This window comes from Mytilus edulis, chromosome 10 (assembly GCF_963676685.1).
Source record: "Mytilus edulis chromosome 10, xbMytEdul2.2, whole genome shotgun sequence".
NCBI classification, from domain to species: domain Eukaryota; kingdom Metazoa; phylum Mollusca; class Bivalvia; order Mytilida; family Mytilidae; genus Mytilus; species Mytilus edulis.
Window position 1 is genome coordinate 55,052,963 of NC_092353.1, and position 15,980 is coordinate 55,068,942.

The 15,980-nt window shown below is 30.3% G+C and overlaps 1 protein-coding gene across 1 annotated transcript in view; it reads left to right on the forward strand.

Moving 5' to 3' along the window:
* The window catches only part of LOC139492165 (mitogen-activated protein kinase kinase kinase 15-like), a 97,870-nt gene that overhangs the window by 65,574 nt on the left and 16,316 nt on the right, over nt 1–15,980 (forward strand). Inside the window, exons 30-33 of the mRNA XM_071280317.1 lie at nt 1,207–1,269; nt 3,745–3,801; nt 6,142–6,316; nt 11,498–11,563. Coding sequence (XP_071136418.1) covers nt 1,207–1,269; nt 3,745–3,801; nt 6,142–6,316; nt 11,498–11,563 — 361 coding nt within the window. The remainder of the gene's footprint in view (nt 1–1,206; nt 1,270–3,744; nt 3,802–6,141; nt 6,317–11,497; nt 11,564–15,980) is intronic.

A 15,980-nucleotide genomic window follows, 5' to 3' on the forward strand; every position in this document is an offset into this window, starting at 1 on the left:
TGGTGTGAAATTTATTAAATTCAGACCAGTGGGCAAGGGTTGTTGTCAACCTCTATTCAGTTTTTCTGGAAAAAAGACACGCTTGCATTTTAGTTTCCAAATTAACAGTTCTTAACACTATATAATAAATTTGTGGTTTAATATATTGCATAAAATTATGATTTTCAAATCAACCACCATGCCACCCTGATTTTGCATGAAATAACAAACTGAGCAGCTGGCCAAAGTAGAAAGGTCTTCTATAGGGATGTTGCATTATAAGGGGATCTTTAGATTATTTTTTGAGTTTTTTTTTATGACTACATCATCAGCTGTTATGATATATTGCTTGTTTGGATATCATCTAGAAAGTGTATGCAGAGAAATTTTGATATTCATGGTCAGCAGAGGGAGGGGTACTGGCATTTATATAGACAGCCCCAATCTACAAGATACCTACTTTATGGTTTGTTAAGGTGGTACCTAACACCTTAACTAAAATCAATTTGGCTCGTTTAATTTTCTTAAAATTTTGACAAAGTATTTACTTTGACCCTTTGACAAAAATACAAAAATTTGAACCAACCGTTTAATCAGAAAAATTACACTGGTTATATAGTAGCTTGACAAATACTTATTTTGATCATTGAGAAGCTTAATATTCCCTTGAGAACACAACGTCATTATAACGTTCTGCTGATTTTACAGAGTTATCTCCCTGTAGTGTTAGGTACCACCTTAATTGCATTGACAGAGTCCAGTAGAATCATTGTTTTATTTTTATCAATAAAAAAGGGTAGTATTTTTGAGGGGCATCAGTTAGGAAAATGTGGTAAATTATTTCATAACTGTAAATCAACTTATTTTTATGTCTACTTTATTTCATGTTTATCCCTTTCTTGCCCGATTCACAGCAATTTAATTTCCAGATTTTTAAATGTACTTTCTGTAATTAGACCAGGAAAGATCCAAGTTTTAAAATTTTGCGACGATTTATATTCACATTCTTTTTCTTCTTGTGAAAATAAATCAATCATAAACATTAGTTGTTTTTTACATTAATTGCCATACTACAGAAACCACCTCATCCTTCTATTAATTGATAAAAAATATTTATAAATTACCAGGATTAACTGCTATGAAATTGATACCATGTTAATAATAGTTTTTAGTTAGCACGCTTTATTTATGAATCCCTGCAACAAGGTTTGGCTACTTTATATTCAGGAATCTTGGCTTTGGTTTTCGTCGTCGGTCGGGTTCAGACAGCCGGTTTTTGTACATGGCACGGTAAGTAATCCTACACTCACCTATACTAACCACTGCTTATGCTTGCTTCGGCTAATTAATATCTATTATTAACTATTTACTAATTGATAAAGACGATTCTCATGTTCTTGGCATAAAGGTGTAATTTGGATAAGGGATTTAAAAAAACTGAGCATGATATTATTATGAAAATAAAGTCACTTGTTTAGATAATCATTTGTATAATGTGTTTTTGCATGTAAAGGTTAACATACATTGGAAAAAAGATTAATTAAAGGCTGAGCATGATATTAATGATGAAAGTAAAACTTTAGTACTCTAGTTTAACATATTTAGATATAATGTTGTTTAAAAGAGGGAAAACAGTAAAAAGAATTAACATATGCATTTATAAATAATCAATAAAAAATGATAGAGTTAAGTATCAGATTAATGGTAGTCTAAATAATTAAGACGTCTCCGATGGCTTTTTTAATTTTTTATTTGACGCTTTCCAAAATGGAATCTTTTAAAAATAAAATTGAAAAATACCTTCAGTAGACGTCATGATTTTTTGGACGAGATTGATCAAAAAAGGGATATGAGAAATATTTAAAATTTCCTTCTCATTTAGCTTTCGGCGAGAAGAACGGTATATTTTGCATGAGAATGCTGGATGTCGTAACTCACTGCCTGCAATTTAACATCGAGCAAATTCACACCATTATACAGTCAGAGGTCAAAAGTATATCACACCAGAAAGAAATTTGATATATTTAATAAAGAAAATCTTTTTTTTTTAAATTTCAAAAAATATATCAAATCTGATTTTTACAAAATATTTAGCGGAATTTTCAAACCATGAAACACTTTTGACCTTTGACTTTAATTTCATGACAATAAGCTCAAGTTCAATGTTTGCATCTCTGTACTCAGGAATAGACATGTTATCTCATCATGGTGTTCTTTATTGTTTTTATATACCAGTGACTGTTTGTAACAGCACAAATTATCCAATGAATATCATCGTTGTATAATTCTCAAATCACTTGATAACTTTCAGTAAAATATATACCTTTAATGTTATTTCCAAAGTGTTTGTGTGTAGATGTTATGGTTATAAGTATTTTAGTTATAAAAAAGATTTCTGATTAAAGTTTTAAAACAATTAGTGCCTTTTTCATATTATAGTAACTAATGTTTTTATTTCAGTTTAAAACAGGATTTTAAGTTTGCAAAAATCTTTAATTCAAATTATTATTCTTGTAAATTTTGATATTTTATGAGTCTACTGTTACTAAATAATTATTTTGTTCACTAGCATAAAGAATAATTTAAAAATTTGATGAGCAAGCAGCTTAAATGCTTGCTTTATCACAAATTCAGGAAAACACACTCCATAAGGCATATCTATATATTCCCCTTAATGTTGTAATTTTAATGTTGTTTATTTTAAATTTTATGTATTTTATTGTCTGCACTGAAACTTATTAAGTTTAAGTTTAAGTTTGAAATAATAATTTTAAATATAAAAGTAGTAAATCAGAATTAAGGCACTGGCTAAGGTTACATTGAAATGTAACAATACATAATAAGTTATTGTTACATTGAGACACAATTATTATTGTTACATTTATAATTAATCAACTCCTTACCCAACCCTGCATTGGGGAAATTAGTCAACAATGTTACAATAATTTTATTATTATTTTTGCATTAAAAATGTAATTGTAGCTAGTGCCTAGAATTAAATGTTCCATGATTTCGTAGACATTTAATTATCTTTATGGTTGATTATATTATCATATCATATTGAAACACAGATGTTTGTATGAATAGTTACCATTTTAAATGTCACAGGACTAGAACTATGCTGGAAAAAGTTCAGTTTTATTTAAGTTTTAAATTTTTAAGATAAATATTTAGCATATTTTTATTATAACATGACTCATTCACATATTTTTATTGTTATTAATTCATAAAAAGATCCAAATTGATGTTTCAGCACCATGATAAAGCATAGTTTTAGTCATATGCACAATATGTGATCTACAGCATTATACAAAAGTTTCTGGATTTTTAGCTTATTAAAACTTTTCAGAAGGAAAAGTCCACAACCAAAATAATATGTGGTTTTAAGATAAATATTAAAAAATCAGCTGATACAATTCTCCCTTGCAGAATCTAATGAATTCTGGGTAATTTTTTCAAAAGCATAATCGAAGTTCAACAAATTTCATATTGTTACTTTCATTTTGGTGTAGGAACAATGAGATTCTGAAAAGGCGAAAGTACAACCATTGTCAGAACATGTAAAGTTTAAATCCTGAATGTGGTTGATATATATTCGACTTTGCTTTAACATTTCAAATTTTTTATAAAAAAAAAAGATAGCTAAGATCCAGAAAGTTTGATGAAATGTTTCATCATTACTTATTATAAGTTTCAACATTGTATCATAAATCATTTATATGCATTTGTTTGTCATATATATCATTGTTCATGTCAAATTTTCAGGTCACCTTCCCCCACTTCACGACCATGTTCCCCTAGTACACTAGATGTTTACTACAGGTAAATCTTTGTTGTCAACACAACTTTCTGTCTGTTTACACTTTTCTTTTTGTCACTTTTCTAATTGTGTTTTTTACTGCTAAAAAGGATTTTTAAATCAATTTTTAATTACAAAAATGAAAAATGAAAATTTTCCAAAAAACAATACAACAGCATGAACTTAATTTATGTTGACAAATTTTTGTGTTAAATTTGCAATCAAAACCCATATATTACTCATTGGCCTGATAGGTTTATCTTTCAAACCTCATTCCTACCTGGAATAGGGATCCCAGTTACTGGATACCAGTACACACTAATAAAGTCCATTCATATATATATCTACCATCTTTTACAGAGGCTGTATGGTGATGAAAATTATGTTTTTGGTAGTCTATTATAATTATTTAGTTGATTATATAGGTAATCACTGAAGCATGATTGGAGCTGATGCAGTCAGTTGAACCCATTATGAAAATATCTTGATCTGCCTCTGAATTCCTATCAAAATTTGAACATCTAGATTATTTCCATCCATATACTTGAACATCTAGATAATTCCCATACACTTGAACATCTAGATAATTCCCATACACTTGAACATCAAGATAATTCCCATACATTTGAACATATAGATAATTCCCATACACTTGAACATCTAGATAATTCCCATACACTTGAACATCAAGATAATTCCCATACATTTGAACATCTAGATAATTCCCATACACTTGAACATCTAGATAATTCCCATACACTTGAACATCCAGATAATTCCCATACACTTGAACATCTAGATAATTCCCATACACCTGAACATCTAGATAATTCCCATACACTTGAACATCCAGATAATTCCCATACATTTGAACATCTAGATAATTACCATCCATATACTTGAACATCCAGATTATTCCCATACACTTGAACATCTAGATAATTCCCATACATTTGAACATCTAGATAATTACCATCCATATACTTGAACATCTAGATAAGTTCCATACCTTGAACATCTAAATAATTTCCCTACACATGACTATCTAGATAATTTCATACATTTGAACATCTGAATAATTGCTGTACACTTGAACATTTAGATAATTTCCATACCTTGAACATCCAGATAATTCCCATACACTTGAACATCCAGATAATTCCCATACATTTGAACATCTAGATAATTACCATCCATATACTTGAGCATCTAGATAATTTCCATACCTTGAACATCTAAATAATTTCCATACACATGACTATCTAGATAATTTCATACATTTGAACATCTGAATAATTGCTGTACACTTGAACATCTAGATAATTTTCATGCACTTGAATTTAAACATCTACACAATTTTCATGCACATAAATTTAAACACATCTACACAATTTTCATGCACATTTTAACACTTTCTTTTGAGGTTTTGTGGAGATTCATATATTTGTATAAGCTAACATGGTGACTTTGAATTTAAGATATGTGAATAATCTTGAACATTATACTGTTTTTTTGGATTTAATGTTTTAAAAAAGAAGCATCAATTTAGCATGTTTAGGAAAAATATTTCGGACGGAATTTTATGTGTTGCATGTTTCGTTTGGTTTTTACTTAACAAATACCATTGTGTAGTTGCTATTTCAAATAGTATGAAATTTGAATGGCTCTCAAGATTATTCCACATATTTCATATACTTTGTATTATTGGGTGATTTGACATTTTTTTGCACATATCATATTTTAGTTTCACAGAAGATCATAATATAGGATGTTATTCTTTTCAGAATTGAAATACTGTGTATTTAAATTAAAATCAATTTCAGTTGTATTATTTTTTTGTAGTTAAAATATTTTTTTGATAACAGAAAATGTTGATTTTTAGTTTTGTCTGAAATAAGCATTGAATTAAGAAGATGAATTTTAAAAAATTGATACAGCTGAAATGTTACAATTATTTAAACAAAAGTTTTCTTGCAAATTAAAACAAATTTACCTGAATTTTGCTTCCATAAGTTTGGTTTTACTTTTATTGCCTGTAAAATATATAATTTAGCTCTAGATAAGGATATGTGTTAATGCATGACAATAAGTGATTTTTTACAACCATGAAATTTATTGAGCTTAAAAAAATTTACCAGTATACAGATAAGTAAGACAAAATGGATATACAAACAAATTACTCTCTTTAGTTAAAGTATAAAATTTCATATTTATTTTATGAACTTATATTACATCAGTTAACATTTCTTATTTAAAAAAAAAAACATTTTTAAAAAAAAGTAGTTTTCATATGATTTTTTTTTAACATAATGTATTGAAATTTTGTCAAAATTCCAATTTTTATGAAATATGTATAATTTCAGTTCTGAGCCAGGATTAGCACTCACATCCAGTTACTCTAATCTGTCCCCTGATGTCAGTGAAGGGGATCACAGTTCTGTTGATAGTTCTGGGAGGGATGGTGGATTCTATCTCCTACGAAAAGATTCAGAAAGACGAACTACATTGGTCCATATATTGTCTCAAGATATTAATCAGGTGAAGTGTGTTAAGAATTCTTATGTAAAACAAATACTGTAAATTTAGAAAATATTGCAATGTTTATATTATTGCAGGGTTATAATCCCAATAATTTGTTTTAGTTTTCCTTGTTTGAATTATTTTACAATTGTCATTTCAGGGCCTTTTACAGCTGACTATGCATTATGGGTTTTTGCTCATTGTTGAAGACCATACAGTGACTATTAGAAGTTAATTTCTATGTCATATGGTCTCTGGTGTAGAGTTGTCACATTGACAATCATACCAGATCATCTTATTTTGATATCTAAGGATATTTGTTGCAGAATGAGAGACAGGGAATAATGAATTGCTGTAAAATGTTCTGTTGTTTGAGTTTCTTTTTACATATATATATATGTACGTACTTTAATGTCATGATAGAAAAAAACATACCAAGAGATGTAAAACATTACAGCTATCAGTATACCTGAACTTTTCTATCTAGGGGCATTACGTTTTTCAGTCTGTGCTGCGGTTCATAAGCCTGTCCATTCCGCTTCAGGTTAAAGTTTTTGGTCATGGCAGTTTTTGATGATGCTGAAGTCCAATCAACTTGAAACTTAGTTAACATGTGCCCTATGATAAAATCTTTCTAATTTTGATTCCAAATTAGAGTTTTCACCCCAATTTCATGGTTCACTGAAAATTGAAAATGATTGTGCAAGTGGTCCGAGACCACAATTGTCGTCCCTTATTTTCATTGTCCACGAATATAGTCCCTAGTGTTGACAGTGGGTTACTTGCTAATTTTTAAAGCAATTGCTTTTATGCCGTCGCGTATGGCCATCTTTGTGACCCAGATCAGAGACTCCGCCCAGATCAAGCCATAGTATTTTGTTAAACAGGCTCCTGGTAAGTCATTCTTTAACACCTATGTATGTTTTCTAATGCAATAGATAGCTTGAAACTTTAAAAAAAAGTTAGTGGATTTAAGAAGTTTCAGAATACGTTCTTGTAGATGTATTTTTGTATTTAAAGGGTCAACCGTTTGACTATCAAATAACATAGAAGTCCGAGTGAAAAAAAGTACATTTTTATAAATGCGATTCCGTTTTTCGCCGTTCGTACGATGTTTCAACAAAATATGGATTCATTTCAGTTGTTGATTTAGTATTGAAAATTTTACTGAATTATCTCCTAATAAATACGGTTTTATATGTTTAATTTGTGTTTCTTTAAGAGGTCAGGTGCTCTTGTTCATTCATAAAATTACCGTTCATTCATACATTTATCGTAAAATCAAAATCACTACACAGGTTAATGCGTAGTGTCAAATTATTACCTGTAATCTAAAAATAGACAAACTTTATTTGCGCAAATAATTTAGCGGAACGAAACCCTTGTTGAAAACACATAACAATAAGTTCGTTTTCCTTTTCTGTCAAAACTCCGTAATATTTATCGATCACCTTACTAATGAAATGGACCCGTCCAAACGTAGTAGATGCCAAGTCGGTCCAGATGAAGAGATATTTACAATTTGGAATTTTCTAGTTTATTAATACATAGATTGAACAAAAGTACGTCTTTTTAAATATCATGATCAAAACTGGGTTTGCATAATAAATGTCAGATGAAACCATTATCCTCGTCTTTTCAGTGAACAAGTCTACTACGTTTGTTGACACTCGATGGTCCACCGTGTTAGCAATTTTATTTCACATGTTTTCGAAATATTTAAGATCATTTTTCGCAATGTTTCCTGAAAATTGATAAATATCAAAGCAACGTAGAGCTGTTTGTTCTTGTTCGTATAATAAAATTGAGAATGGAAATGGGGAATGTGTCAAAGAGACAACAACCCGACCATAGAAAAACATACAACAGCAGAATTAAGGTCGCCAACAGGTCTTCAATGCAGCGAAAAATTCCCGCACACGGAGTCGTCCTTCAGCTGGCCCCTATACAATATATATACTAGTTCAGTGATAACGATTTAATGTCATGTTTGTCTGTGATGACCCCCCTTTTCGGGATTGCATGAGAATTGTAGTTATCTCGTACCCACATGCACTTGTTTCTATCCATAGGAAGGTCGACTATCCAAATAAAACTATTTATATGGATAATCCACCTTCCTATGGATAGAAACAAGTGCCTGTGCTCGTACCGCGTCAGAAGGACACATATTAACTGAGCAATAATGTTTGGAACTTAGTTTTAAAAATGATGACAAAGTAACATTATGAAAATATTTTTATTAAGCTGAAATATACATTTATTCTTTACATGTTTATGTCTTGTAAGATATTTTATTTCTTTCCCCTTTTTTAACATTTGCGTCTGGAAAGTTGAAAGGTTTTAACTTAATCATTTGTGTTAATGGTTAAATATAAATTAATAATGAAAATTGTTAAAATTAAATCAATAAAGGAAATTATTGCCAAGGAAGTTACAAACACTACCAGGGGATAATCCATGATGATTTCTTTTTGAGTTATATGTTTCAGCACATGTATATTTGACCCAAACTTTAGCCTGGTAAACGTGTTGTCTCCTTGTGAAATATAAAACATATTAAAAATGACTTTCTGCTAAAGTCTTTTATTTATATAAAGTTAAAACCTTCTTACTTTTAACTAGACAACACTCATGTCAGGTTTAATTCTTGTATATATGTGGATGAAAAATAAAAGTCCCCAAACATTAACATGGCAGCAATTGCTTTTACAGCCTTTAAGGCTTTGATTTTTATACCCCTTCCAAATTTAGTTCTCCATGTTTTATGCCTCAAATTGCAAGTAGAGGGGTGAAATTACACTGTAAAAAAATTTGGGTCCAGAATTTTAAAGGAAAGTAGTGATTTGGTCCAGCTGAAAAAGGTTAAAAATTAGCACTTCGAAAGCTGTCAAAAGATTTCAAGACCCCCTAAACATAAAATTGCCCATATTTTGAGTTAGAGCCGATGAAGTTTTCTATAATTTTAATATAATTTGTCCCAAAAGTAGTACTACACACTGTAAAAAAAAAGTTTGAGAAAGCGCAGGTGGAATTTTTTTAATTTTTATTTATGTTCTAAAAGAAATGCACAACGAAATAATTGTGGTTTGTCCCTAAGAGGTGAAATTAGTAAATCTAGAATCTGTACTTTTGCAACTTCCCAGAATGATTTGACGGTGTCACTTTGTCAAATAGCATGAAACTGAAGGATTTAAACTTTTATTTCATAGAATTTCTGCAAAAATGACCAATTTTGGCATTTTATGGTCAAAATAGGCGTTTTATAGCATTTTTAATTGTTGATGCATAAGTGGCATCTTGACTTTCTATCTTACAGGTTTTCATGTGTCAAATAAATATAAGGGCGTTTTTCAATAAAAACGTATTTTCTTGTCCTATCCACTTTAAAAAAAAATGTGTTTGATCTTTGCAAGTAATTTTTTGTGCAGTCAGTACATTGAATTAGATTTAACATTTTTAAGCAAAGAAACAGTTTATTTTTAGAGGGATTGATAAGATATTGACTCCTGAATGGTCCAAAACAACCAAAATGGCATGTCCCTAGACCGCCTGTTCAACATTCCTACTCTAAAATATCGTAAAAAAATGAAGAAATAAATGTTTTTTTTACTTAACATAAGTTCTTTAATAATTCAAAAGTATGTTCAGAGCCAACATATTCTAATAAACACATTTCAATATAGGTTTTTTTAATTTTAGAAGGTGTGTCCCTCACAAAATGTCCACTACGAAACGAAGTCATTAAAATTTGCCAATAAACAGTTTTATAAAATCAATGTAATTTTTGTTTGCAAGAGATATATACATTAGGGTCTTACAAAAGAAGTGATGCTTTTATAACGGCAATTAAATTGTTGGTAAGAAAAATGGTTTTAAAATTATGAAAAAAATATCAGTGTACAGCTTGATAAATGCTTTGATGAATACAATCAGTCTTGTTACTATTGCAATATAGGTATTGTGGGGAAAAAATAAAACATGCGAATACGTCCCTTACGAAACGGTCCCCTACGAAACAAGTATGGGAGAAAAACGTTTCGTAGTGGACACTACCACTACCATGGAGTCTTTTTTTAATCTTTTTTCAATTATATTCGTGCAAAACAAATAACAAGGGTTAGTTTCATGTAATTTTTATTATGTTTTTATTAACATATAATAGGGTTGATGTCAACTACGAAACTTTTTGTCCACTACGAAACGGTTTTGTCCACTACGAAACGCATCAAAATGTCCACTACGTAACATGAGTTGAACCTTCATATGTGAAGTACTGTCTAATCTTTATCGATAAAAATGGTTTTCCAATTCAGAAAAAAATGACATTTTTCTAGTATTTAAAGTAAACAAACTGGAATGTCTATAGGAAACATTTAAAATTGCAAAAAATATGTGTGTTTAGAAGAAATTTCGGGGTAGGGGACAAAGGTCCCCTACGAAACAGTACACAAATTATGAAAATAATATCATTTTAAAGAATATTTAAGATTGCACTTTTTGTTTACAAACAGGTCTATTATAGAGGTATTCAAAATAACTCTTGAAATTAAAATTTAGACAAGTTGATTTTCCATTTTTTTTAGGTCTGAAATTTACGCTTTTATTGAAAAACGCCCATAAATTTGACTTTCGAATAATTATGCTAAGTCTGATAAATCAAATGAGTACTCTTTTGCTTTAAGTTCATAATATTTTATATATTAAGGCATTTAAAAAGTATTTTTTTGCAATATTTTGATTTTTAAACCCCCAAATGTTGATAGTTGAAATTTTTCAATTTTTAAGGTCAAAATTTAACACGCAAAGTTGAGTATAAAATTTAATATATTGACTATAATTTATATCCTATTACTATGAAACTTTGTAAGCAGTGTTATAATTTATTAAGCTTTGATCATACCAAGTTTTTTTAATATTGGTCTACTTTTTCTATCCTATTAGGTCCGAGACCACAATTGTCGTCCCTAATTTTCGTTGTCTACGAATATAGTCCCTAGTGTTGACAGTGGGTTACTTGCTAATTTTCGGACCAAGTGGGGCATCAATGTACTATGGACACATATTTGTTGTATTTTGTAAATACTGCATTTCCTGAAATAACAGTATTTAATCTCAACTTAGTCTGATTGTTAATAATTCACATTATGAATACATGCAATAATTTTTTACTAATTATAGTACGAAATCTATTTTTAGATATGTGATATGTGGTTACAGATGTTACACAAAGATGCTACGATATCTAATCCTAAACTGACTGTGGTAAGAATTTACATGTTTAATCTCAGCATTAGAAGATCTTTTTAAATATGTTCACAATATTTTTTACCTGCGATCTGAGGCAGGGTGAATACTGTTTTACCTCTATATGTCTGTCCAATAAAATTCCATCACATTTTTCTCAAGAACTATAAATTAGAGCTTCCTGAATCTTTTTATAAGTCTATATGTGAACATGCTGTATGGGCTTTGCTCATTGGTGAAAGCCATACAGTGACCTATAGTTGTTAGTTTCTGTGTCATTTTGGTCTCTTGTGGAGAGTCTTATTGGCAATCATACCACATCTTCTTTTTAGCTCACCTGGCCCGAAGGGCCAAGTGAGCTTTTCCCATCACTTTGCGTCCGTCGTCGTCCGTCGTCGTTAACTTTTACAAAAATATTCTCCTCTAAAACTACTGGGCCAAATTTAATCAAACTTGGTCACAATCATCATTGGGGTATCTAGTTTAAAAAATGTGTTCGGTGACCCGGCCAACCAACCAAGATAGAACATAGGGGTAAAATGCAGTTTTTGGCTTATAACTCAAAAACCAAAGCATTTAGAGCAAATCTGACATGGGATAAAATTGTTTATCAGGTTAAGATCGATCTGCCCTGAAATTTTCAGATGAATTGGACAACCCGTTGTTGGGTTGCTGCCCCTGAATTGGTAATTTTTATGGAAATTTTGCTGTTTTTATACGACCGCAAAATTTGAAAAAAATTTCGTCGTATATTGCTATCACGTTGGCGTCATCGTCGTCGTCGTCCGAATACTTTTAGTTTTCGCACTCTAACTTTAGTAAAAGTGAATGGAAATCTATGAAATTTTAACACAAGGTTTATGACCACAAAAGGAAGGTTGGTATTGATTTTGGGAGTTTTGGTCCCAACATTTTAGGAATTAGGGGCCAAAAAGGGCCCAAATAAGCATTTTCTTGGTTTTCGCACTATAACTTTAGTTTAAGTTAATAGAAATCTATGAAATTTTGACACAAGATTTATGACCACAAAAAAAACGGTTGGGATTGATTTTGGGAGTTTTGGTTTCAACAGTTTAGGAATTAGGGGCCAAAAAAGGGCCCAAATAAGCATTATTCTTGGTTTTCGCACAATAACTTTAGTTTAAGTAAATAGAAATCAATGAAATTTTAACACAATGTTAATGACTACAAAAGGAAGGTTGGTATTGATTTTGGGAGTTTAGGTCCCAACAGTTTAGGAATTAGGGGCCAAAAAGGGACCCAAATAAGCATTTTTCTTGGTTTTCGCACCAGAACGTTAGTATAAGTAAATAGAAATCTATGAAATTTAAACACAAGGTTTATGACCATAAAAGGAAGTTGGTATTGATTTTGGGAGTTTTGGTCCCAACAGAATAAGGGGCCCAAAGGGTCCAAAATTAAACTTTGTTTGATTTCATCAAAATTGAATAATTGGGGTTCTTTGATATGCCGAATCTAACTGTCATGACTGTGTATGTAGATTCTTAACTTTTGGTCCCGTTTTCAAATTGGTCTACATTAAGGTCCAAAGGGTCCAAAATCAAACTTAGTTTGATTTTGACAAAAAATGAATCAGTCTAAGGTTCTTTGATATGCTGAATCTAAAAATGTACTTAGATTCTTGATTATTGGCCCAGTTTTCAAGTTGGTCCAAATCGGGGTCCAAAATTAAACTTTGTTTGATTTCATCAAAAATTGAATAAATGGGGTTCTTTGATATACCAAATCTAACTGTGTATGTAGATTCTTCATTTTTGGTCCTGTTTTCAAATTGGCCTACACTAAAGTCCAAAGGGTCCAAAATTAAACTTAGTCTGATTTTAACAAAAATTGAAATCTTGGGGTTCTTTGATATGCTGAATCCAAAAATGTACTTAGATTTTTTATTATGGGCCCAGTTTTCAAGTTGGTCCAAATCAGGATCTAAAATTATTATATTAAGTATTGTGCAATAGCAAGTCTTTTCAATTGCACAGTATTGCGCAATGGCAAGAAATATCTAATTGCACAATATTGTGAAATAGCAATTTTTTTTTTAATTAGAGTTATCTTTCTTTGTCCAGAATAGTAAGCAAGAAATATCTAATTGCAAAATATTGTGCAATAGCAAGATTTTTTTTTAATTGGAGTTATCTTTCTTTGTCCAGAATCAACTTAAATCTTTGATATATTCACTTTTTACTACCAACTGATAAATTAAAATAATCTTTACCATTCAGTGATAACAAGCAGTTTTTTTACATCTTAATATTTTATGATGTATTTAAATGAGTAGTTATTGTTGCAAACACCATTAGAAATTTTAATTGAGATTAGTTTTGGAATAAGGGAAAGGGGGATGTGATTAAAAAAATTGGGTTCAATTTTTCTCATTTGAAATTTCATAAATAAAAAAGAAAATTTCTTCAAACATTTTTTTGAGAGGATTAATATTCAACAGCATAGTGAATTGCTCTAAGAGAAAACAAAAATTTTAAGTTCATTAGAACACATTCATTCTGTGTCAGAAACCTATGATGTGTCAACTATTTAATCACAATCCAAATTTAGAGCTGAATCCAGCTTGAATGTTGTGTCCATACTTGCCCCAACCGTTCAGGGTTCAACCTCTGCGGTCGTATAAAGCTACGCCAATAAACAGCAATAATGTTCAGCAAAGTAAGATCTACAAATAAGTCAAATGACCGAAATGGTCAGTTGACCCCCTAAGGAGTTATTGCCCTTTATAGTCAATTTTTAACCCTTTTTCGTAAATCTTAGTGATCTTTTACAAAAATCTTCTCCTCTGAAATAACTTGGCTAAATTAATCCAAACTTGGCCACAATCATCTTTGGGGTATGTAGTTTAAAACCAAGATGGTTGCCACTGCTAAATATAGAACATAGGGGTAAAATGCAGTTTTTGGCTTATAACTCAAAAATCAAAGCATTTAGAGCAAATCTGACTGAGTTAAATTGTTTATCATGTCAAGATCTATCTGCCCTGAAATTTTCAGATTGACCCGACAACCGGTTGTTGGTTGCTGCCCCTAAATTGGTAATTTTAAGGAAATCTTGCCGTTTTTTGTTATTATCTTGAATATTATTATAGATAGAGATAAACTGTAAACAGCAAAGTAAGACCTAAAAATAAGTAAACATGACCAAAATGGTCAATTGACCCCCTAAGGAGTTATTGTCCTTTATAGTCAATTTTTAACAATTTTCATAAAATTTGTAAATTTTTACTAACATTTTCCACTGAAACTACTTTGCCAAGATCATTATAGATAGAGATAATTGTAAGCAGCAAGAATGTTCAGTAAAGTAAGATGTACAAACACATCACCATCACCAAAACACAATTTTGTCATGAATCCATCTGCTTCCTTTGTTTAATATTCACATATACCAAGGTGAGCGACACAGGCTCTTTAGAGCCTCTAGTTATATTAACTGTATATAGCAGTTTCGAAACTTCCTGTTTACTGATTATTTTTAAAGCAGGGGTAATAAAAGTGAGCAGTAGCCCAACAGTTTACTTTTTATTACACATTACCGCGGTAAAGCAATATATTTCCTACATTGGTATTTGTGTCTATATACAGAATGTATTTGGGTTTTGGGGTATGCCCTTATTATACACTTATGTCAAAAAAACTGCATTCAAATTTCATAATTTTGAGTAATATTTCAGATGCGTATCATGAAACTGGTAAATTAACATGCCTTGCTTGATAAATAGTATGGAATTTTATTTGTGTAATCTGGAGAGAAAAAAAAGGCAGAGCTTATTAATTGGGATGCCTTTTTCTATACAAAGTTACTGGAAATGATTAAATTCAAAAATAAATGAATGGAAAAACAAAATCATTGTGGAATTTTTCAAATTATTTTACATCCGAATTGTGATAGAAGTAGCGTTTCCATAGTTGTTTCATTTGGTATTTTAATAACATGTAATATCAGTTTAAGGTTAAGGTAAATGTATTTTTAAAGTATGAAATTTAAACGATGAATAGCTTTATTAATTTTTTTTTAATTTATACTTTATAGTGAAAAATTGGTGTGGTTGGCCTATAAAGTAACCACAAAACTGTAAACCTGTTACATATGATCTATTGGAAGTTCATAAAATCTTTTCTTTAAAGCACAAAATAAGTTAAACTAAACTCAACGAAACAAAAAAAGATCCCCCCTAAAAAAAAAGCATGAGGGGCTATGGTTATAAAAGCATGACAATTATAGAATAACTAATCAAAGAATTCAAATTCAGAAAAAATATTCAATGTATGATGTGAATGATATATTTTTGTAAATTTCATTGTATAAATAAGGTTGTTATTTTTAGCATTTGAATTGTTTCACATTTTCATGTCTGGGAGTTTGTAGCTGACAGTATGGTCTGGCTTTTTCTCATTGTTGAAGGCCTTTA